We start from the raw sequence: 22,262 nt of genomic DNA, 5'->3' as shown, positions 1-22,262 counted from the left end.
CATTTTTTAAAAAAAGTTTCTTGAACTTTGTGCATCTGAGAAATATTTAATCTTAGGTTCTTGTTTAGACCAGGGTTTCTGTCTCTGGCTGACACTGACATGTAGAGCGGGTTGTTGCTCTGTTGTGGGAGCTGCATGCATGTGTATGGTAGGATGTTTAATAGTATCTTTGACTTTTACCTACCAGACACTCAACCAAAATTGCCTCCAGATAATGCCACCTATCTCCTGGAAGACAGAGTCATCCCCTGAATTAGAACCATTGTTTTAGACAATGAAGGCCAACACTCGTTTCTCTTTCTTGATGTCATTGCTTTAGTAAAACATCAATTAAAAATGCCACTAAGAAAAGCCTTGAGCTTGATGTGGTGTACAGCATTTGGACAGGTCACTCCTCTAGTGTGCATAGAAGACTAATTTCCTTTTAGTTTTCTTTAAAACTTGGTAGGTAGTAAGGTATTAATTAAAATCCATTTGCATTTATTGATCTCAGGTGATTTAATAGCCTTGGTTTGAGTGTCTTGCTTATGGATACTAGTGGAAAAGAGACATATACTATTTGTAAATCTCAGTATTTATAATGTTGCTTAAAACAATGCATAAGATGGGAAAGTATGAGGGAGAGGGCTTGTATTGGAGGAGGGGCAAACTTTATCTTGAGGGCACTGTCAAGTATTGATTCCGTTTTTGTTGTTTTGTTTTTCCTTTCCCTCTACCAGGAATCTGAGTTACAACAAACTTTCTGAGATTGATCCTGCTGGTTTTGAGGACATGCCAAATCTTCAGGAAGTGTGAGTGCTTCCCCAAACCTCTGGGCCATGGGGTGGGGTGATGGAGAACTCTTGGGGAGAATCTTCTCCTTTTGCAGTATTCTCACTCATCAAAATGGGTAGGGTAAACTGTGCGAAGGATATTTGCATATGGACCAACCATGACAGATGATACTATAATTGTCCCCTGGTTTTAGTTAACCTTGGGCAATCAGTCTTAAAATACTAAATAGAAAATCCCAGAAATAAACAATTCATAGTTTCAGTTCAAACAATTCAAGTTTTAAACTGTATACTTATGAGTAGTATGATGAAGTCTTGCACTGTTCATCCTGGGACACGAATTTTTTGTCCATTGTATTCACACTGTATATGCTACCTGTCTTTTAGTCTCTTACTAGCCACTTAGAGTATCAGATCAACTGTCATGGTAACACAGTAGTCAGATAACTCAGATTTTACCTTTGATGACCTCAAAACACAAGAGCAGTGTTACTGATAATTTGGATATGCCAAAGACAGGCTGTAAAGGTTCAGATATAAGGATGAACGTGCAATAGGCAATTTTGAATGAGAGAAATTACATTAACATAACTTTTATTGTAGGATGTTGTTATAATTGTCCTACTTTCCTTAGTCATTCAACTTTTTTTTTTTTTTTTGGTACGGGAGATCAAACTTATGACCATGTGCTTGCTAGGCAGGTGCTTATGCTGCTGAGCTAAATTCCCGGCCCTCTATTTTCTAATTAGTTGTTGTTAGTCTTTTGCTATGCCTGCTTTATAAACTAAACTTTATTATAGGTATGTATAGGTTTAGTACTGTGTGTGGGTTCAGATGTTCACTGGGGGTCATCGATAAGAGATAGACACTGTACTTAACTTTCACTGTGCAACCTTCTCTTCATTCTAGGCAGCTCATGAAGGGTGTATTATAATCCAGTAGGCAGACTTATTGATCAGATATGGAGGAGAGTCCTCTCCCTTGTGTGAAGCCTCATGAATTAACTGGGGTGACATACCTGGACTAGGACTTTCTTACTGTCCGCAGGGATGTGGAGCAACCTACTCAGCAATGGCACATGGTGCCAGCCCATCCTTCTGTTTCTCAGGAATCAGGCACAGCATCTAGAATGGACAGCATTTCTCTCTACCTCCAAAAGTAGGATTATCATTGCATATAAGCATGAAAAGCATTGCTGCCATTTTGCAATATTCTTTAATGGCAAAGGATTCTGCTTTTGTTAGGGATTTTGGATTATCAGAAATGTTATCCCTTAGGGATTTATACTGTAGAAAAATTGGCAACTGTAGAAATGTTTGAAGATTAGTGAAAATCACCACTAGTGTCATCTGTACATATGGATTATGAATATATAGTAAAAATATATACCTGTACATAAAATTTTAGGATAAACTGTACATTATGGTTTTATATCTGTCTTACCTACTATTACATTTTAAAGTACTTTCTCATATAAATTAAAATTTTTGAATGACCTATTTTAATTTTTATTTACAACTACTACACATAGAATTGTATAAATCATTCCATCCAGTGCTACTATTATTAGGATTTTGTGGGTTTTTTTTGGTACCAGGAATTGAATTTATGACCTTGAGCTTACCAGGCCGGCCCTTGAGCCTCTGAACCTAATTCCCAGCCTATTATTAGGTATTATTATTAGATATTATTAGGTAAGTTCTTTACACGTTTTTATTAAAAGTAATGGATAAAAGTTATTGGGTTCCATTATTGGTGGCTTAGGTAAAATTTTATTTGTTTTTAAAAAATTAAATATTTTAAAGAGAATAAAACAAAACCAATCAAAACAAACCAGTGTAAGAGACACAGTACTTCAGAACATTATGAAATCAACAGTAGTTAATATAATGCCTCTTGATGTCTTCCAAATAGCTGCAGATAACTTTGGACATAGTAAAAATCAAATAGAACAGAATAGAAACAATAAAAACAAAATAATGACTGCAATAAAGGACTTCAAAACAAGCCAATAGCAAATCCAAAACTGTTAGCATAATATTTCTTGTTATCTTTGAAATAGCTGTTCTTGCCATCAGATTTGACATAATCAAAACAAAAAATAAAATCCAACCAAACAAAACAATGGAAATGATATAGAACTTCAAAACAAGACAATAGGGAATCAACAATGGCTGCAACCCTCAGAAGATCCTAGATGTCACACTGTGTACCACTATCCTCTGAACCTATGATCAGACCATTGGCTTGAGACCTGCAATGTTAGTGAAACACCAAAGCACCACAGGCATCCAATTGCTTCACCTCCATAGCCATCATCACAGCCTGCATTTCTCTGGATAAGCCAGTTCCTCATGGCACCAGCAGGGGTCATGGTGGTGGTGGTTGAGGGGGTTGGTACTTGCTGTTAGCCTGCATGCGGAAGGGGCTGGGATCTGGCTGTTCTAGTCCAGCAGTGACCTATGTGTGCTGCTGGTTCCGATATGGGGCTTGCTTCCTGGTGTGGCCTTCTCTGTACCCTCAGTCCGCAAATGGCACTGACTCACGGGGAGAGGCTGGGATCTGGCTGTGCTAGTCTGGTGGTGGCCCGTGCATGAGCTAGTTCCCAGCCTAGGCTTGTTTCCTTGTATGGCTTTCTTCTCTCTACCCCCAGTCCATGAAAGACTGGTTTGGATAAAATTTAATTTTATTAGCTGGTATAGTTTGCAGAAATACCTGTATTTGCTATCCCCACCTCCAAATTTTCATATGGGCATTTTTGATGTCCATGTTTGTTTTTTTAAAAAAAGTTTAGATTTTCGGATAGAATGGAACATGGCCTGTAAGGGGCTTTGGAAGCTCTTTGTACATGTTCATCATTTTCCCACAAGATGAGTAAACTGGGAGCATATCTGAAGGTAGTTGCTGTGTCAGTTTGCCAGCAAAAGTAATTATGACACACTTCAGGGCTTCAACAGCAGAAATTTATTTTGTGCAGTTCTGGATATGGGAAGTCCAAGATCATGGTGTCCTATCATAGGATTGGTTTCTTTTGAGGTCCCTCCTCTTTGCTTGTAGGTGGTTGCCTCTTGCTTCATCCTCCTGTGGTTTTCCTCTGTGTGTATGAATCCCTGGTGTCAATTCATGTATCCTTATTTTCCCCTATAGAGATACCAGTCATGTTGGCTCGGGGTCTAACCTTAGGACTTAATCACCTCTTTATAAGGTCCATTTGAGATACTGCAGCATATAGCTTCGTCACATGAGTTTTGGGGGAACTTACTTTTTCCCATCATAGTGGCCCAAGGTGATGAGTCCATTGTGAGAGAACCATTGGTTTCTTTTGATCTGAGTCTTTGAGGCTTGTGGTTAAAATATATTCATGTTTTATGCAGGTTGCAGAGCTTAGTGGTTTCTTTTAGAATTGCACAGAATTAAAATAGGGTATTTCCTTTGGCATCATTCAAGCTTTTTTAAACTTATGTGATTATTTGCTCTGTAGCAGGTGCTGTCCTGGCTGCTAGGGGTATAAGATCAAGAGGGACACACAGATGAGGGTACAGACAAGTGAGGCATTCAACTCAGGCACAGAAATTATAAGGGCAACAAAAATTCGGTGATTAAAATAATATTTATTAGATGCAATATTTTAAAAATTCAAAATGAATGCAAAAAACTTGTAATGAGAATATAAAATCTTTTTGAATCAAGATAGGATCATTATTACTGATTTTTCCCTTTTTCCTCTGGTTCTGGAATGGCTCAATACAGAATTATAGCTGGTCTTGTCTTAATATTAGCTTGTGATGTTTGATGGATACAGTGTAATGAAGTGGAGAAATGCTCATTTTGGCAGCAAGCAAAAATGGATTTGAGTCCTAGTTCTGTCTCTTTGAGCTCTGGCTCTGGGTTTGTGTCTGTAAGCGACTTAGCTTCTTAGCATTTTGCTCTTCTATGACATCGGTGTAATCATACATTATCAATATTACTGGAATTAGTAAATAAAAATAATGCACAGGACCTTGGCTATGGGAAGGGTTTACTAGATGATATTTCCTTCTCTTTTGCTAATTTTGGGCACCCACTGAGCTTGATGTGTTGGTTGGTTTGTAAATGTTCTTGAGGACAGACAGCTTGAACCTCTTACACTGTGAATTCCTCCTCTCCCTGATGTCATTCTCTGTTCTGTTGATGGTGAGATAAGTTTTTGGTGTCCAAAGCAGCAAACTTTTTACTGATAGAAATTCAGGAGGCTCTCCTTTTCCTAAATGAATTCTCCTACATGATGGAGACAGAAGTATCAGGAGTGAGTGGTGGGGAGGTGTGCAAGACATGAAAGAAAAGGAAAAAATAGCTGGCACACTTAACTTGAGAATTAGCTGGGCCCAAGTGTTTCCTGGGAGCAGCCAATTCTCCCAGCCCTGCAGTCTGCAAAACCCCAGGCTGGCAGAGGATATTGTGGTGGCTTAACAGTGGTTTAATTTTGGAGGCCCAAGAACCACATAACATTGTGGGCTGGTTAAAAAGAAAGGCGAGCCCTTTGGAGGCCCCTGGAGGACATGGAGACACTTGTGCAGCTGCTTCTAGGCCACACGATCTCCACAGCCCATAGCTCTGAGGAAAGCCTCCCAGGGAGGCCTCCACCCAGGGTCCTGGTCACCGAAGCTCCTCTATAATAAGAGGGCTATTTATACAGTTCTTTGCAAAACTGCACAGATCACATTACTGCTGCCTGGGCCATGTGTGCTTGCCGCGGGTGCTATGTGCACTTGCCAGGCCAGTGACCTAAAGTGTTCCCGAAAGCAGTGAGGATACCTTGCATGAGCCCTGCCTTTTGGGTATTTATGGTTTACTCTGCTCCATCTCAGGCTGCTGCCCCACCCATGTGTTCGTGCCTGTAGTAGTAGTAATGGTTGTGTTTGAGGGAAGGCTGAAATAACGAGGAGTACTGTTTTGAGCCTCAAGTTTCACATGTTTCACATGTATCTGTCCCTACCCTAAAATAAGGTTTAATCATTTCACTTGTATTCCTCCAAAACTCGGGGAAGTTGGTATGTCTCTTATTTACATGTTTTGAAGGAGAAAACTAAGGCACAACAAGGTTCAGTGGCATGCTGAAGGTCATTTGATTGGTAAAAGATGAGATTAATGCTAAAGAATCAGGTCTGTCTGATTTTAAAATCCAAGCTATTACACCCCCACCCCCACCTCAAAGGTTCTACTCTGCTACTTTGTAACTGTGCCTCAATTGTGAAATAGTGTGATTGCTGTATCTCCTGAAATGGGTGGCGTGTATTCAGGCTTGTGATAGTCTACTATATAGTCAGTGCTCACCCTGATTATTTATAACAATGCTAGTTTAAAATATCTACAGTCAATCTCCCCATCTGTGGGTTTAGTTAGCATCCATGGATTCAACCAACATCAGATTGAAAATACTTGAAAATATTTCATCTGTAATGAACAAGTACAGATTTGTCTTTCTTGCCTTTATTCCCTGAGTGATATAGTGTAGCATCTATTTACATAGCATTTACATTACATTAGGTATTCTAAGTAATCTAGAGATGATTAAGTTAGGAAGTGTGTGTGGGTTTATTTTTCTGTAAGGGACTTGAATAGCCTTGAGTATCAGTACGCGGGGCCCTCGAGCCAGATCCCATGGATACCACAAGAGGACTATATATCATTATATTAAAGTTTAATCTGGCCATCTGGTATAAAAATTATATTACCAAAAGTCTTGCCGAAGCAATTATTTGGTATGCCTGTTCTCCAGTAGCATAATATCAGTTATTAAGTGGCTCTCCAGAATTCGTGTTTCTACTATTAATAGCTTTCTTCCAGTTAGAATCCAAGTGAATCAAAGTTCCAAGACTGTGACCAATCTTGAGTTTTATTAATTGCAACTCTATATTTGGAAGAAACTGAAAAGAACCATTTTGTCTACCAATAGTATATTGGCTAAAAGAATTAATAAATAAAAATGTTCTTTTTTACCATTCATACCTGCAGAAGATAGCTCTGCAGCTGGATAAAAGACTTGTGAAGATGTTCAAGATACGTTAAAATGGAAAAACAGTCCAGAGCAGTCTATAATCTTCAAGGACTTGTGTAAAACCAAAACACATGCTCAATCTATCATAGCTAGCACTAAGAGCTTCCTCTAGGAGGCAGGCAGAAGCAGGAATGGAAGTATAAAGAAGCTTTATTTATTTATTTTTTACTATATATTCCATGTATTTTTTAAATGGCCTGAAAATTTTAATGTGTGCCTGTATCAGCTAGTCTATAAATAAATACAGCAAGAAAAATTGCTCATTGGGTGAGCCAAATTTGATTGACTGTAAATAATGATACACTGTGAAATACTCTTAAACATTTAAATATAATACTTCCTTGAACCAAATCAAGTAAATGGCAATTTTGGTAGAAAGCAGAGGGGCCAGAATGTCTTAGCTGACCTTAAGGATTGAGGGGAAAAGGTCCTACCTCCAGGTGCTGCACTTGAGCCAGGCAATCCATGCAGCTCCATTGACCTTACTTACATGTCCTCCAGCTCCAGGGTTGGGCCATGATTCATGCTCTGATGCTTCCTAGTCACTTTGTCCCGAATCATTGGGAAAAGGGTTATAGAAGCCAGACATTTCAGAAAGATTTTTAGGACGTTGTGTCAGAGTAGACTTGAGTGTGTTAGGGTAGTACCTTGAGAGCACAGTGGAGGAGGACAGCATATGAGGGGTGGAGAACTGAATAACTGCATAACTGTAAGTAGTGAAAAGGTTTCATCAGATCCCATCCTTAATCCCTGAAGTTTCCATATTCATGAAAAGTCTGCTAAATATGGCGAATGGCCTTTTCCCTCAGTGCTGCAGCTGTGCTATTTTTGACTAGTCTCTATTTCAGTCTGGCAAGAAGCTTTTTGAGTTTTGGAGTGAGGATCGTCTCTATTGCCTTCTGAGGATCCCATTCTCTCTTTTTTTTTTTTTTTTTGTCTTTTTCGTTTTTATCGGTACCGGGGACCGAACTCATGACTGCCTGCTTGCAAGGCAGGTGCTTATGCCGCTGAGCTAAATCCCCAGCCCCCCATTCTCTTTTTAGCAGGGGAGAGTGTGAACAGTGAGGAAGCCAACAGTGATAGAGGTTTGCATTAGTCCAACAGTTCTTTTTAAGTAGAAATAATCTAGAATAGGCTAGCCAAGCAGCTCCTCCTTTGGGCCTCAACTGTCCTCTTCATAAATCAGACAGCCCTGTTAGCATTAAAACTTGCTATTTCTAACTGAGCCTGCTCACTGGAGTGTGTTGGTGGAAGCATACAATGCCCTGTTAATCTTTAGCCATGGTCCACTGTCTTTGCATGCTCCACTTCCAGCAGCTCTGTCAAGATTTGAAATGTTGTGTCCCTTTTCCCTGTTCACTTATTTCTGTGAAATTAGGTGGATCTATTTCTCATATGTAAAGTAGGACTGGCTTGAGACCAGGCTCCTCAGCCAAAGTTCCCTTGTGGAGGAGCCCATACTCTTTGTTTTAGGTTCAAAATCAAGTCAAATCATAAGCAGGCAAAAAAAAACCAATTGCAGTATTACCTAAGGGATTCTGAGCTCTCTGGCCTACCCCATGCTTATTGGCATGTTAGCTTGTTGCACTTCTCTGATTTACAATCTCACTGTTCAGTTTTTGGCTGTGTCTCCTTGGTTGTGTGGCTTTATCTCCTTGGTTGTGTGGTTTTAGGCTAGTTGCTAAAACCCACTTGGAGAATTTAGCAGAGTGGTGCTCCCTGGTACCTAACTTGAAATTGTTGTGATGATGGAATTCCATGGTGCATGTGGAATTTTTACTACAGTTACAAAGAAATAGAAGGTAGTAAAAACCTAGACTTTAGGACTACATTCCCTAGGCCACAGCCATTTAACATTGGTGACCTAAGTTTCAGTTTCTTCATTGGTGACATGCATATGTTCCTGGGAGCTACTCCCCCAGCCCCATTTTATTTTATTAGTACTGTATATGTTTGTGGTTCATAGAAAGTGTTTTGCAGAAATTATACTTGTATATATCACATCTTGATCCTTTTTACTTCCCCTTTCTCTCCCCAACTCACCTCCCTCATCCCTTCTCTACTTTCAAAGTCTCAATTTCATTAATTTTCCACTCTGATCTTTATAGCTTTTTTTCTTCTGTTTCAGATTTGAATTGATCTTGAGATACATCATTAAAGTTGTTTGGGATTGCTCTCTCATTTTTATGTATGCATTTACAAACTTCCATTTGAGAAGTATACTTCTTGTGTTTTCTATGCAAGTCTTAAGATGGGTTAATACTCTAAGTTGGATTCATTCACATCTGGCCAAATGAGTATACCTATCAAAGTTTCAAAGTTTGCAACTTGAATGTCCATATGTCAGGGACTTACTGAACACAGCTCTTAGAACTGTGCCTAACACATAGTTATTAATAAGTTATCTCCTATTATTATTATGACCTTCTTTTGTATTTTAGAATAAATGTAAGAATAATTATTGAATAGGCCATATTGGCAGCAGGCCCCAACTAACCTCAGTTTAGTTGTTCTGATAAACTTGAAGACCTCTTATAGTAATAACCATACTGAGGGGTACTACAGCAATTTATTGGTTGAGATTGACTGATGGAGCCTTTTAATACCATGATGGCAAATGGATCACAGCAGGGTTGGGAAAGATAAAAAGGTGAAGCAGAAACAGTCTATTTAGGGGGTAGTCAGATAAGAGACTGTTAAAGTAATTAATTGCCTATTTCAACACAAACAAGGGCTTCTTAAGTGAAGAAAGGATTTGCCACATGATAGGGATCTGCTTTCTCCCTGCCAGATGCTTCAGTTATGAAGCTATTGAAACAGGCACTCTCTGTCCCACAGCCCAGTAATTGCCAAGCCTCATCCCTAACTGGCTTTGTCACTGAAAAAGTAAATGGGATCATTCTAGGCTGTTTCTTTCTTCTTTCTTTTCTCTTTCTTTCTTTCTTTCTTTCTTTCTTTCTTTCTTTCTTTCTTTCTTTCTTTCCTTCCTTCCTTCCTTCCTTCCTTCCTTCCTTCCTTCCTTCTTTCCTTCCTTCCTTCCTTCCTTCCTTTTACTTATTTCTTTAAAAAATGGCAAACAGCCAGATTACTCTGTTCAGGCAAATGCTATCTGTAGTCTGAATACAGCTGTCACCTCAGTGACCTTATCTTTACACAGTAATAAGATGTTCTATGTAAGATGTACCTCTTTAAAAAATAGAGAACAAGATAACCCAGTTTTATCCCTTGACTTTGCATCTCGAATACAGTTTCTTTCCAGCCCCATCACCCGGCAGAAAGCCTAAACACTGTGCTTTGGCTTTCTTTTTTTTTTTTTTTGTGCTTTGGCTTTCTTAAGGCTCTCTGGGCTCACATTGCAAGTCTGAGTTTTGGATCCTTTTCCCAGATTTGGAAATACATGTCCATGTAAGGAGACCAGATTGTACAGCCTCTGGGGGCAGGCCAGAAGAGCTGTGTTTTGGTTTGTGGGCTTTTCCCTTCCATTAAGTGATATTAACTATGGAATTACAAATTTAGAGTATTTGAGTCAGAAAAGAGTGGAGAGAAATTTCTTGTCGGTAGAGGATTTTCAGGATGTCTGTGCAGAATTGTGTGCATGCGTGTGTGTGTGTGTATGTATTTGTTTTCCTGGAAGGCCATCCAGAGGCTTCCTCCGAGTCCAGGGAAGCATGGATGAGTCTCTGAGTCCATATCCTTTGTTATTTCACAGATGAGGCATTTAAATAATTGGCCCCACATGTCACAAGCCCCTCAAAACACCACACAAGGGAACAAGTGGTCTCCAGCTTTTATTTGTGCCAGTGCCCTTTGGCCAGGGTAGAGCATCTGAACAAGAGGGGACAATCTCGCCTCCCCAGACCCTTTCTCCACTGCCTCAGCCTGTTAGGAATATTGTGGTTGGTGGTCTTGGGGGGCACATTTGACCTGTACTTGCCTCCTGGCCTGTTTTCACTATTCCTTGTCTGCGCGTTCTGATTTCTGGGCTTGATGAGACACAGAGAGGAGATAGGACACATTTCCTTTCAGTTTCTTTCTTACTGTGGGTGTGAAAAATTAGGTTTTTTTAATGACCTCACATGACTTTTCTCTCTTAAAAAATGCACATCTATGTTCTTTATTTTTTATCTAACATTAGAATATTACTGTGGCTAACTCAATAATATTTTTTTATATGTATATGATTTCACATTACAAATTTAAATGCTCTAAGATGATTTAATTTCTTTTTGTTGTTACAGGTACCTCAATAACAATGAGTTGACTGCAATACCATCCCTGGGTGCTGCTTCAGTGCATGTCATCTCTCTGTCTCTGTAAGTGGTTCCACCTGAGGACCCTGGACGTGTGGTGGGGCTGTCGTGTAATCTTGCCAAAAGTTGGTGGCAGGAGAACTTGTGTTCATGTGTTCACTGGTAAAGAATAGCCTTTCATTATGTGGCCTAAAGATCATGGCAAGTGCCTTATTTGCTGTTTTGGGATTTATAGAATGAAAAGCTGGAAGTTCTGCCCCATCTGTAATTTGGGAAAAATAAGTCTTTTAACTGCCCACATGGGCATAGAATTTGGCTGCTTCTTGTAGGCAGTTAAGCAGTATCTTGGGTAAATAAACTGGAATGACATGAAAATGTGTAAGTTAATAATGACAAACTCATCTCTAAATGAACATAAAAGTGATGAATTGATTTTGATGTTCAAGTGTTAGATGAATCAAAACCAGTGTATCACTATAGAAAAAGATTATACAGGATCTTAGTCAAAAAAGAGGGAAAGCCATGGGATATTATCATTTACTTTGTCAAGAGCTTTTCCTAACCTGAGTATGGTGGCAAATATCCATAATCACAACACTCTTGGAACAGGAGGCAGAAGGATCCTAAGTTCAAGCCCAGCCTGGGTATATTAGTGAGACCCTGTCTCAAAATAAGAACTGAGGATATGGCTCATTGTGAAGTCCCTGGCTTCAATTCCAAGGTGTCTCCCCCATACTTTTCCTAGAAATGAAGCACCTGCCCTCGCTCCTTTTCTGCAGCCATGAGGTGGAGGTACTGGCTTCAAGCTCAACCGGAGGGCTCTCCGGATGTCCCAGGCCTGCATCCGGAGTGCTCACCTTGAGGTTTTATTGGCAGCTTCCCCAGCACAGCACCTCCCTCTTCATCTAAATTTCCTGTCTCTACCTCAGCCCTACATATTTTTACTTTATTTTTATTTTGCTAGTTCAGTAGTTGTTCAACTGTATATATCTTTTTCTCAACACCAGGACTCAGTCTGAGTGGAGGAATTTGGCAGGAAGGTGCTATCAGTAAGACTGCTAGCCTAGCTTACAGATCTCAGATTTGGGCTGGCACTTGTCCCTGTGTTCCCTGGGTGCTGTGGCCTGGTAAATCATGCTTTCACACTTAACCCTTTTCAAGGCCTGGTGAAGCTATAGGAGAGCCTATGAATTAAGAGTTGGGTTTCATTATTTCCTGGACAGATGATTTAATCTTATTTATAAAATGTGTTCTGACCCATTTTATATATGGGGAGAGTAAGGGCAGGGCTCCTGGGAAGAGGGAATGTACCTGGAGCTTTTGGCATCTTGTGAAGTGGGTATTCAGTATGTGGTGGCTGTTGCGTCTACCTGGTACTTAGTGTTGCCTAGCTCTGTGGCCTTGGTGAGATTTCACCTTTAATGGCCACAGCTTTGTGAGTCAGACCTTGTTGTTGAAGTGCTGCTGTGAAAGCTGTGGCTCTTGATGGAGAGGCAAAGGTCTGACTTTCTTTTTTGGATCTGCTTGGCCTGTGTGTTCAGCATCTGGAAGATGTTTAATTGCTGGCCAAATTAAATGAGCTAGCTTTATGTGAGGCTAATTAGGAATGTGCTAATCCTTTGTGTGTTCATAAAGTAGAGCACTTGAAGGTGCTTGTGACTCCTAGCTGCTGAAACCCCAGATCATAGAGTGGCAGTGTGATATCAGCTCCAGGCTGGTGAAAAATGCAGAATCTCAGGCCACATCCATCAGGAGCTACATTTAACAAGGTCCCTGGCGTCACTCACCCTTTACAGTATGAGAAGGGCTGGTTTCCTTCTTAGTCCTCCTTTGGTGAGGAAGCCAGAGCCATAGAAAGTGCTTTGTATTGCCAGAGAAGAAGGTGCCCTCCCCTGAAGATCTTCTGTGTTGCAAAGCAGTGAAGTAGAGTGAGACTGGATGCGCATGCCCTGCACGGCTCTCTACCTCCTCTACTTGGTGCAGCGGCGTGCTAGGTGACCACCACGTGCTGGAGGCAAGAGGGCCCTGTGCTTGCCCGCAGGGCCCATGGCACTTTGAATTGTCCCTTGCTCTTCTGACTAAAAATACATTGCTGCTCCTTGTTCCTGGTGACACGAGCAGTGGGGCTGTTTGGCCTTGTTCCTGCTATTCCATTAGACAGTGTTGAAATATGTAAAGCCAAAGAAGAAGAAGAAAAAGAAAGAAAAAAATCCCTCCCTGTTTTGGTTCATTTGGAAAACGCAGGTTAGCGTTGGCAGCCACCTCTTTAGCCTGGTGTTGATCTCCACCTGACTTGCTCAGTGATTTCCCTGAAACTACAGAACTAAAGGGTCTTTATCCTTGTTTTCTCTGAGCTGCCTGTGTTTCCTGTTCTTAGACTAGATGTTTGAATTTAGTGCCTGCAAAAAGTTAGTTTAGCAGTGTGATGTTTGACAGCAGGATTATAGATAATTTTGCTGTCCTCTTGCATGCCTTTCTGTATTTTCAATGTGGGCTATGCAAAGAACAAGGGAGAAAATAACAGAGCAGGCAGCAGATGGGTATCACTTTATAGCAAAAAGGACCACCCTTTTCATCCTGCCTGAAGAAAGGCATCTCCATCCACCATCCACGTGACAGTTACACTTCAAGTTTTGTAGAACATGTTTTTTCTTATGTGTCTGTTGCTTTTCAGAATTTAAGAAGTAAAAGGTATCACATGTAGTGCAAATATTTTGCTGGTATTTTTTGTGCCTTTGCAGTTGTGGCCCAGTTGCTACCTCAAGGTGATGTGAAAACCTTCACACATTGCTTGAGAATGTAGTTAAGTAGAATGTACAGGGCCCCCCACCGCCTTTTTTTTTTTTTTTTTTTTAGATAGGGTCTCCCTGTACAGTTCAGGCCGGCCCAAACTCACTGTATAGCCTAGACTGGCCTTGAACTCACAGCAATCCCTCTTGCTGGGATTACAGGCATGCGCAAGCATGCCTGGCCACCTCCCCAAGTTCTTGTTTCCCTTTAAGAGCAGGTAGAAGAGCAGAAAAAACCAAAATGTTTAGAGAAAATAGAACAGATATCTGTTGAGGCCATATAAGTTAGAGGAAGCAGGACAACTTTCTTGAGGCCTGTTTATAGATAGCTGCCTCAGGAAAAAGTGAGGACCCAGGTATATAACTTATGTCTTGTGCAGATGTGATGTGGAACAAGTTGCTTGTTTTGTTTTGTCTTATTTTTGTTGAATGGATTGAAACAGATGATGAAATAACCTCATGGCTTTCATAGCCTTTCTGTGACCAAGAAATTGAGAGTAGAGGCAATAATGTCATAAAAGCCGTCATTACCCCTCTGTTCTGGTAACCACTGTTAGTGATTTTTTTTTTTTTTTTTGATGATTTGTATTTTTTAACAGAAGCAGCAGTTTGTGATTTTCAGTTCAGACACCTGTAATTCTGGACTTTGGCTCTGGAAGTAAGCTTTTCCTCTCTTTAGCTGGAGTGCCCTGCGTTCCCAGGCACCAATTCCCCCTTTGCTGAGTGTCACCCTGGGGAAGGCCACATGGGAAGAGGTTTTGTTTTGCTTTCCTGGCTTTAATATCAAGGCTTCAAAAGAGACTTCCAGAGTTTTGGGAACTGGAGTCATGGTGCACAGTTTCTATTGGTTAATACTTTCTGATTAAAGGGATCTAATTCGCTTAAAGTATTTGTCAAGACAGATTTATTTGCATCATGTTCTGAAGATAATTCTGAAGCCATTTGTGCTTAAGAGAAAGCATAAAACTCAAGGAATGCTTTTAATAGGATTGGGTTGGAGTGAGGGAACTAATTTCATAAGTAGTTCTCAGAAAAGGAAGCAGCTTTTTGTAAAATAGCAACAGAATCTGCCAATAGATTTGTACATCAGAGATTGTAAAAAAAAAAAAAAAAATGAAGTCCAGGAAACACAAGTTATGATTCCCACGACAACAGTAATTTTGTCTGATACATAAATGACATTTCTGTTGAAGAAGAATTTCTATTTTTCTTATGGTGTTACTACGTTTTTATCATTGAGAGGATTGGCTGCAGTGGAAATGGGTTAATTTTTTCCTAGGAGTGAAGCCTGCTAGGAAATCGGCTTTGGCTCTGTCCCCATACAGAGATCATAGCTTACTTCCCACGTGGCCCTTGCACTGTCACCATACTTCACTTCCAGGTGGTGTGGTGCTTTTTAGAACTTACTGTTTTACTGTGCCATGTGCTTTATGCTCCCCAATCCATGTCCTCATTAGGTAGAAAATCTAAACAAAAACTAGTTGCACACAATTACTTACGACTTTGTAAAATTGCTTTACAGTTCCCTACCCTTATGTTGTGTTTGAAAACAACATGAAATATTTCTAATCTTGGAAGACTTTTTAAAATATTGAGGTCAAATTAATGTAACATAAATTTACACTTTAAATTATAATTCAGCTCCTTTTAATTCATTCTCAGTGTTATAAACCATCACTGCTATCTAATTCCAGATCATTTTTATCACGCCAAAATTAAACCTCATTTCCTTACACAGTTACTTCCCATTTCCTCGCAGCTCCTTATTTGAAAATGTTTTCTTCCTTTCTGTCCTCACTCACTGTGTCTCTTCCTTTCTTTGAAAGTCTTTTTCTCTTATGGTAATACATGCATATTAGTATTAGTCTGGCATATTAGTAATTGAATTACAAATCTCTGATAAGGTTTTGACTAGCCATTCTATTTTGTGTGGCTCTTGGCTAAATAAAAACCAATTAAATATAGAAGGATGGAATATCCCTTTATTATAACTTCTGGAGAATAAAATCTGGAAGGAAAGCAACATGGTGTCTTATCTGTGACAATACTCGGAGCAAGGGAGCCACGGAGTTGGAGTGTCTGAGGCAACAAAGCCTAAGCCCCTCTTGGATGGATTTGCTGGTGAAGTAAAATCAATAGGAATGCTTCACTCAAGAGTATCTAGCAAACCTCTAGAAAAAAGAGGAAGGAAATCTATCTTCTTTATAAGCTTGTTAGTGCAAAAATCAATTCACATGAAAATGTAATTAAAGAGCAAGTCTTGGAGGGGAGGAAGCCATGATCTGCCATGCAGGGTTGGGCAGCGTAATAGAGTCCCTTAGAGACCTGGCTGAAAGGCAAGGGAGAAAGAGACATAGAATTCACCTTCACAAAATTAGGCTTGGCTTTAAGACCTGACCTAGGGCCATCAATAATTAGACTTGAAGCACAAGTAAAATTATACTGAGTGGTAAATTGTTGCTGGCATTCCTAAAAATGTATGTGTACATGTGTGAGTTGCAGTATTTATTCTGTGTCTCTGAGACCTGTTGCCTTTCTCATCATTTAGCTGCCCTTAAAGCTTCCTGCAGGTTATGTCCCCGAAAGGTGGCCAGCATTTACAGATGAATAAAGAACCCACATGAAAATTTTCTTTGGTATAGAATGTTTATCCCTGCAAATACTCAGTTGTGGTTGTCTTTAAAAGCAGAGTGTAGTCTCAGATGATGGTGTTCTTTGTGTGTATGTGCATGGTAGAACCTGTAGGCTTTGGCGGTAAGTACACATGTGAGGTGGAAGTAACTGTGCTTCCTGAGGTAAAGCTATTCTTCCTCTCTTCTTCCTGGGAGTAATTGCCTACTGGATCATCTACCAAATGTTAGGTGAAGAGCATTAGTTAAAGATGTTAGAAAGTACGGAGACATCTGTCTCTGTGCCGCTTTGGAGGGGCTTCCTCCACATAGGAACCTGAAGTATCCTTACTATTAAAGGAAGGCTAGTCTGTTTGGTGTCAGTGTAAAACTGAACCTTACTGGTCACTGGCATTGTGTTTGTTCTGGCTGTAAAACACTCTCTCTTGAAAGTGTGGAGTTAGTAGTGACTCCGGCCACTTTAGAGAAGATACTGTAGGCAGAGTTGATGTTCTAAAGGCGCAGTCCAAATTTAAATGAATGTCTTTTGTTTCTTGAGCAGCTTAAAATGGGACTGTTGGTTCCCACACAGTACAGGGAGAACAGGGCCATAATTGGAAATAGTATAACAAAAGAAAATACAAAAAATGAGGGCTGTCTCATGGCTGCATTGTCTTTCTGAGTCTTCAAAGAAGTACTCACTTTCTACTCTGTTTGCCCAGATTTTGTTGTTACGATTCTTCTGGATAAAAACACTTCTTCATTCCTTTGGGAGGTTCTGGCTTCCCCCTCAAAAGTGGCCCTGAGGGTCTCAGCCTAGAGCATCCGTCCCTGTTGCCTGAAGAGACAGATGGCTGACCCTGTCTCTGTTCTGACTGAGATTGGAGTGTTTGCTTTGTTCCTGCATTCTCAAGAGTTGCTACTGCTCCTGGGCTCCTGTGGGTTGAAAAAGGAGACTGAGTGTTCTTCCTAATCTGCTTGGACTTTGGGAGATAGTAAATTGTTTAGACACTATCACCAGTGTGGTGACTGACATGTGTCTGGGACCAGAGGGTTCCAGAGCTCTGGTAAAACAGTCACTTGTGGGAAGAGTTCTGGGGCAGGAGCCACTGAGCACAAGTACCATAGCCAGATTAGAGCTGGCTGCAGATCAGGGGTTGAAGCCCATAGCTGTTATGATTTGTTTTTGCTTAGTTTGTTATTTATTGGTGACAACTGTAGGTTCCCTGAAGACCTTTAGCAGTTCCAACGGAGATGGAGTCCTGTGAGGACCCTAGCCTGGTAGGAGACCTGTCCATTATCTCAACTGTATGGGCACTGGTGACTCCATGACAGCTTGAATTTGAGGTCAGGAGTCAATTTAACACCTTTTCCTTCCTGCTGATTATCAGCCACCACTATCTGATAAGCCTTTATCCTTGCCTGACTCTTGAGTGGGGCACTTCCTTATTCCAGGTGAAAGTTAAAGAGAGTCATTCTTTTTATTCTTTTTCCATTAAATCACTCTGTGTGCATGCATGCGCACTTGCACGTGCACACACAATCACACGGGTGAGTGGGCAATTCTCCTTTCCCTTAATGAGGTAATCAAAATCAGTATGTAAGACCTGCAGTGTGTATGACCTCTTCTCATTTTCCCTTCTGCCATTGGGAGGCTGCAGTCCTGGTTGTCAATAAGCAAAAGAAGTATACAGAAAGCAAAGGAAACCATAGCTTCTATCTTCGAGGCTACTGTGCCTGCTGCAAGGTTGCCAACCCATCTCCTTATGGAGCCCAGTAAAAACAAACAGTCCAGGTGGCCTGAAGTTTGTGTTCTCAAGGAACTCTGTGGCTGCAGAGAAAGATTGGTAAAGTAGACAGCTGTCACACAAGGACTGAGTATTGTCTAGTACTGTGTCTAAAATGGGTTGTATGGCCAGGAAGTTTCTTAAATAATACAGCGTTGCAGCTGAGGCTTCTTGTACTGCAGCTGCCTTTCTCTCCCTCTCCCTCAAGTGGGCGTAATTTATAGGCACGAGATGGAACACCCTAGATGTTCAGCCAACACATTGAGAACTTGGAGTATTCAGAGGAATACTAAAAGGACAGACTCGTTCCATTTGGGGGCCAATTTGCCCTCCCTGCTTTTCCTTTGTTAACAGGCAGGCTGCTGAGAAAGCCAGCAAACTTCTGTTGGAAGGCAGAGTAGAACCATGGTTCTTAGAATTGCAGCTTCATCTGATGCTAGATACCACCAGTGAAGCCCAGAATAGAAAATTAAACACTGAGTTTACAAAGAAAGCAGCTTTCTGTCCCAGGAACTTCCCAGGGATTCTATCGAACAGACATCCTTTGCCCTGTCAGAGTGCATCTTTTGCTGGGAAAGGAGCCTCTGTGGCCTCCTTTGAGCCTGCCAAGTTACACATACAGTCCTGATTTGTCATTTTCCTTCTCTTTCCCCTTCCTTCCCACCCCTTCTTTGAGAGTGGGGTGGTTAGCCAGCCAGATGAGAGGTACATCTGCAAGTTATTTGCCGAGAGATGAAGGGAGCCCCAGCTGCAGGGCTGGGGGACCGAAGAGAGGGATAGCTATGGAATTGGAATATGGTCATGGAGGTCATTGCCTGTTTTGGGAACTCAGTAGCTTAAACTCTGTGGCTGAGAGTTTCTTTTGTTGGGTGCTTCACCTCCCTCACCCTCTCATTTTTCTTGATGACTACACAAGCTTCAAATACAGTGTAACAACCCCAATGCTAGGGAAGCAGTGGATGGACTTGGAGGGGAAGTGTGTCTCCTTCTAGTGGTGGGTACTGAAAACCCTCCAGGGCTCTGTGAAACAGAGCTGGGAGTTGCTTTCTCCTTGCACAATCTCCTGTGTGAAAGTGCCTGGCTCCTGCCCGTATCAACAGTCTTGTTCCGACTGGGACCATTTCCTCCCCCTCCCCTCCCCCTCGCTCTCCTCCTCCCTTCCCCTTCCCTTCTTCCCCCTCCCCCCTCCCCCCCCTTCTCCTCCTCCCTATTTCCTGCAGGTGGCTTCTGTAATCCAGTTACCACTGGGGAAGACTCATGTGCATATGTACCTAATCCGAAAATGGCTGGTTTGACTTTGACCTGTGTGGTGACCTTGGAAGAAGGCAGGGCCTATTATATCTGCTCACACCTGGGAGCCATTTTTAACTTTTACAGCCCAAGTGGAAGAAATCTGTTTGCATTTATGCTGGGCCTTTCTTTTAGAAGGCCTGTCATTGTTGGGCAGTATATAAGGAATGCTAGATTCATTTTGTGCAGAGGCAAGGGTTTGTAAAGGTAGCATAGTTTACTTAGTATATTGAGTCATACAAAGTGGCTGTTTTTGTAGTGCAGAAATGATATCAAATGTTGCGAATCTCATGGTTGAGATGTGAAACCAATGTGATAGTCAGCTGATGAAGCATATTAACATTGATAGGCATTGCTCTGTGTCACAGAGCTAGTAAGTGGGTGGAGCTTGTGCTCCTTGTATGGGGTCTAGGAACCTGGAAGGGTTTTGTCTTGGCCAGCGGTATCTTGGCCAGTGGTGACATTATCAAATTGTCTTAGGCATGGGACACTTCAGGCTCATGGGTTCAACTATTTTGTTGCTCTGGGGTGTGGAGTGAGAAGCTTTTGCCTAGAAAAAGTCAGCAAACATCCTCCAAAAATGTCCTTGCTTTACAAGTGTCTTTTTGGCCTCCTGATTAGCTTATTTTGGGCAGCCCATAGATCAGACTGATACTGCCCACCCCCCTTCACCTAATCACAGGGAAGTTGGCTCTTCCAAGCTAGTTGATTATTCCAAGCTAGTAATGATCAGCCATCTGTTAAGTGTACAGAGGAAAGTAATCTTCTTGTCAGGTTGCAGCAGAGCCCAAATTTGTTCGATTGTGCCAGCAGATTTGCAGATAGTGGCGACCTGCCCTCAAAGACATCACTTCAAGGCAGATTCCTCTGCAGTGTCCTCACTTCCTGGACATCTTTCAGACCCAAACAGCTGAGATAGAGGTGCCAGTTTGTGGTTTTCTCTTTGTAGCTCCTCAGCCAAGAGATGAAAGTATGCTGTGAAGGCTGCAGCCCGTTGTGCTCCAATGTGCTCTCCAGGGCCCCTTCCTGCTTAGTTGTGACCAGGATTGTCTGGGGCACTAAGAAGCATTTGAATGTGGGAGAGGGCTGCTGGAAAGTTAGTTTGTAGATACCTGGGTTCCTTCCCTACATAGCCATAGGATAAAGACAGGTAAAGCTAGATATGCACCTTACTCTGACTGGTGTCCTGCAGGCTTCATGGAACATGGTGGCCAGAAGTGTGTGTCTGTGAATCAGATTTGGAGCTCTGCCTCTTGCCCTTTCAAGCCTCAATATTCTTATAAAATGATGATCTCAAGATTAACTGGACAACACCATGACAGTTAGGATTAACTAGATATTCCACCCTTGGTACAGTGCTTGGGATATAATGCATGTGCACAAGTGTGGGACAGCTCATTAACCCTCACGGCGGTACACTGAGCTCATGTATGGGCCAGGTGGGCCTGCTATTGGATCTCTGCTTTGAAAGGTTTCAGAGTGTTCTTTCCTGAACCAAGAGGCCTGGTATCAAGGCAGGGGTATATGCTCTAAACACGAATCTTACTGGCAGATACTCCTGTAGCTCACACTCGTGAACCAGATGATGTTCATACAGAAATTCCTATGTGTGTGTGTGCCTAAGTGTTTAACTTTGCCATGTATTCATTCTTTTTATAAGAGCTATAGCATATAGCACTAGAATTTATGTTGCTTTCTTTTTTCTTATTGACTGGCCCTCTACCTGGGGTAGGCAGGCACAGCAGGCAGAAAAAGTGTTGAAGCAGTGACTTTTATCTTGGCTGCTTCATAGAAAGACCTGAAGAACTTTAAAACCCAGAGCAATTCAGTCAGGCTTCGGGTTGCAGGTGTGTTAGTGCTAGAAACAGCCTTGAACCCAGATATTGGAGTCATTTACTTTTTAACTTTGAGGTCATTTCAGTGTGCAGCCAAAAGTTTTAAGAAACCATAAGCTGGGTAATTGCATATGAAAGAAAGATAGTGCTTCTCTCTCCTCCTCTCTTTCACTTTTCATTTAAAGTACCCTCCTCCACCTTTTTTTCCTTTTATCCCCCCTTTTTCTGACTTGGTGGAGGAAATACTGCTCTTCAGTTTAGCACTTAGGATTCTAGGGTTTCCTGGTTACCACTTGAAGGGACTAGGCACTGACTTTTGTGGTGTTGGGGAAGGGTGTTTGATATGACTAGGTCACACCATGTCGTTTGATGATCGCAGAACAAACCTGTGCTTTCATTCCTCAATGTGGGTTATCCCTTACCAATCCAAAGGTAACCCACTTACTCCAATTTACATTCCACCCTTAAATCACATAAGAGCCATTATGGTAGGAAAAAAAGCCTTTTGTAGTGAGACAACAGGTAAAACATACTTATTGCAAGTTTTTAAAAATACTTTTTCCTTTATATTTAATATTGCAAAGCAAAGCTATTGGATTCCTCCTTCACCAAAAGCTATTTTGCAGTATAGCAAAATTGTAATGTAGAGATTGAGTTTTGGATCATTACATAATGAAAGTCTTTGAGGATTGTGTTTGGAACTGGATGCTTATAGAAGTCTCAGAGTAACTAGATGTTTGGAAATAAGAAAATTTCCCCTTGGGTCATTAGAATGTGACTTTCTACAAGTATATTTTATATAAGTGGAAAGCAATAGTTATCTGCATGTATAATGAAGGTTTATTTATTTACTTTTTTTTTTTAAATCTCTCTGCCTTATTGTTTGGTTCAA

General features: G+C 41.2%; 1 protein-coding gene across 4 annotated transcripts in view; it reads left to right on the top strand.

The window, feature by feature from the left end:
* Lrig1 (leucine rich repeats and immunoglobulin like domains 1) overlaps window positions 1–22,262 on the top strand; it is a 107,409-nt gene that overhangs the window by 38,282 nt on the left and 46,865 nt on the right. For 3 of the 4 annotated variants that reach the window (XM_013156334.3, XM_013156335.3, XM_003473434.5), the window contains exons 2-3: window positions 720–791; window positions 11,049–11,123. In XM_013156334.3, the coding sequence (XP_013011788.1) occupies window positions 720–791; window positions 11,049–11,123 (147 nt within the window). The remainder of the gene's footprint in view (window positions 1–719; window positions 792–11,048; window positions 11,124–22,262) is intronic. The other variant, XM_063260213.1, reaches the window with a different exon arrangement.

The sequence above is a fragment of the Cavia porcellus genome, unplaced genomic scaffold (genome assembly GCF_034190915.1).
Source record: "Cavia porcellus strain 051 isolate PalLab524CR breed Dunkin Hartley unplaced genomic scaffold, mCavPor4.1 scaffold_13, whole genome shotgun sequence".
In the NCBI taxonomy this organism is placed as follows: Eukaryota; Metazoa; Chordata; class Mammalia; order Rodentia; family Caviidae; genus Cavia; species Cavia porcellus.
Note: the sequence above shows the minus strand (reverse complement) of the source record. Positions and strands in the feature narration are given on the sequence as shown.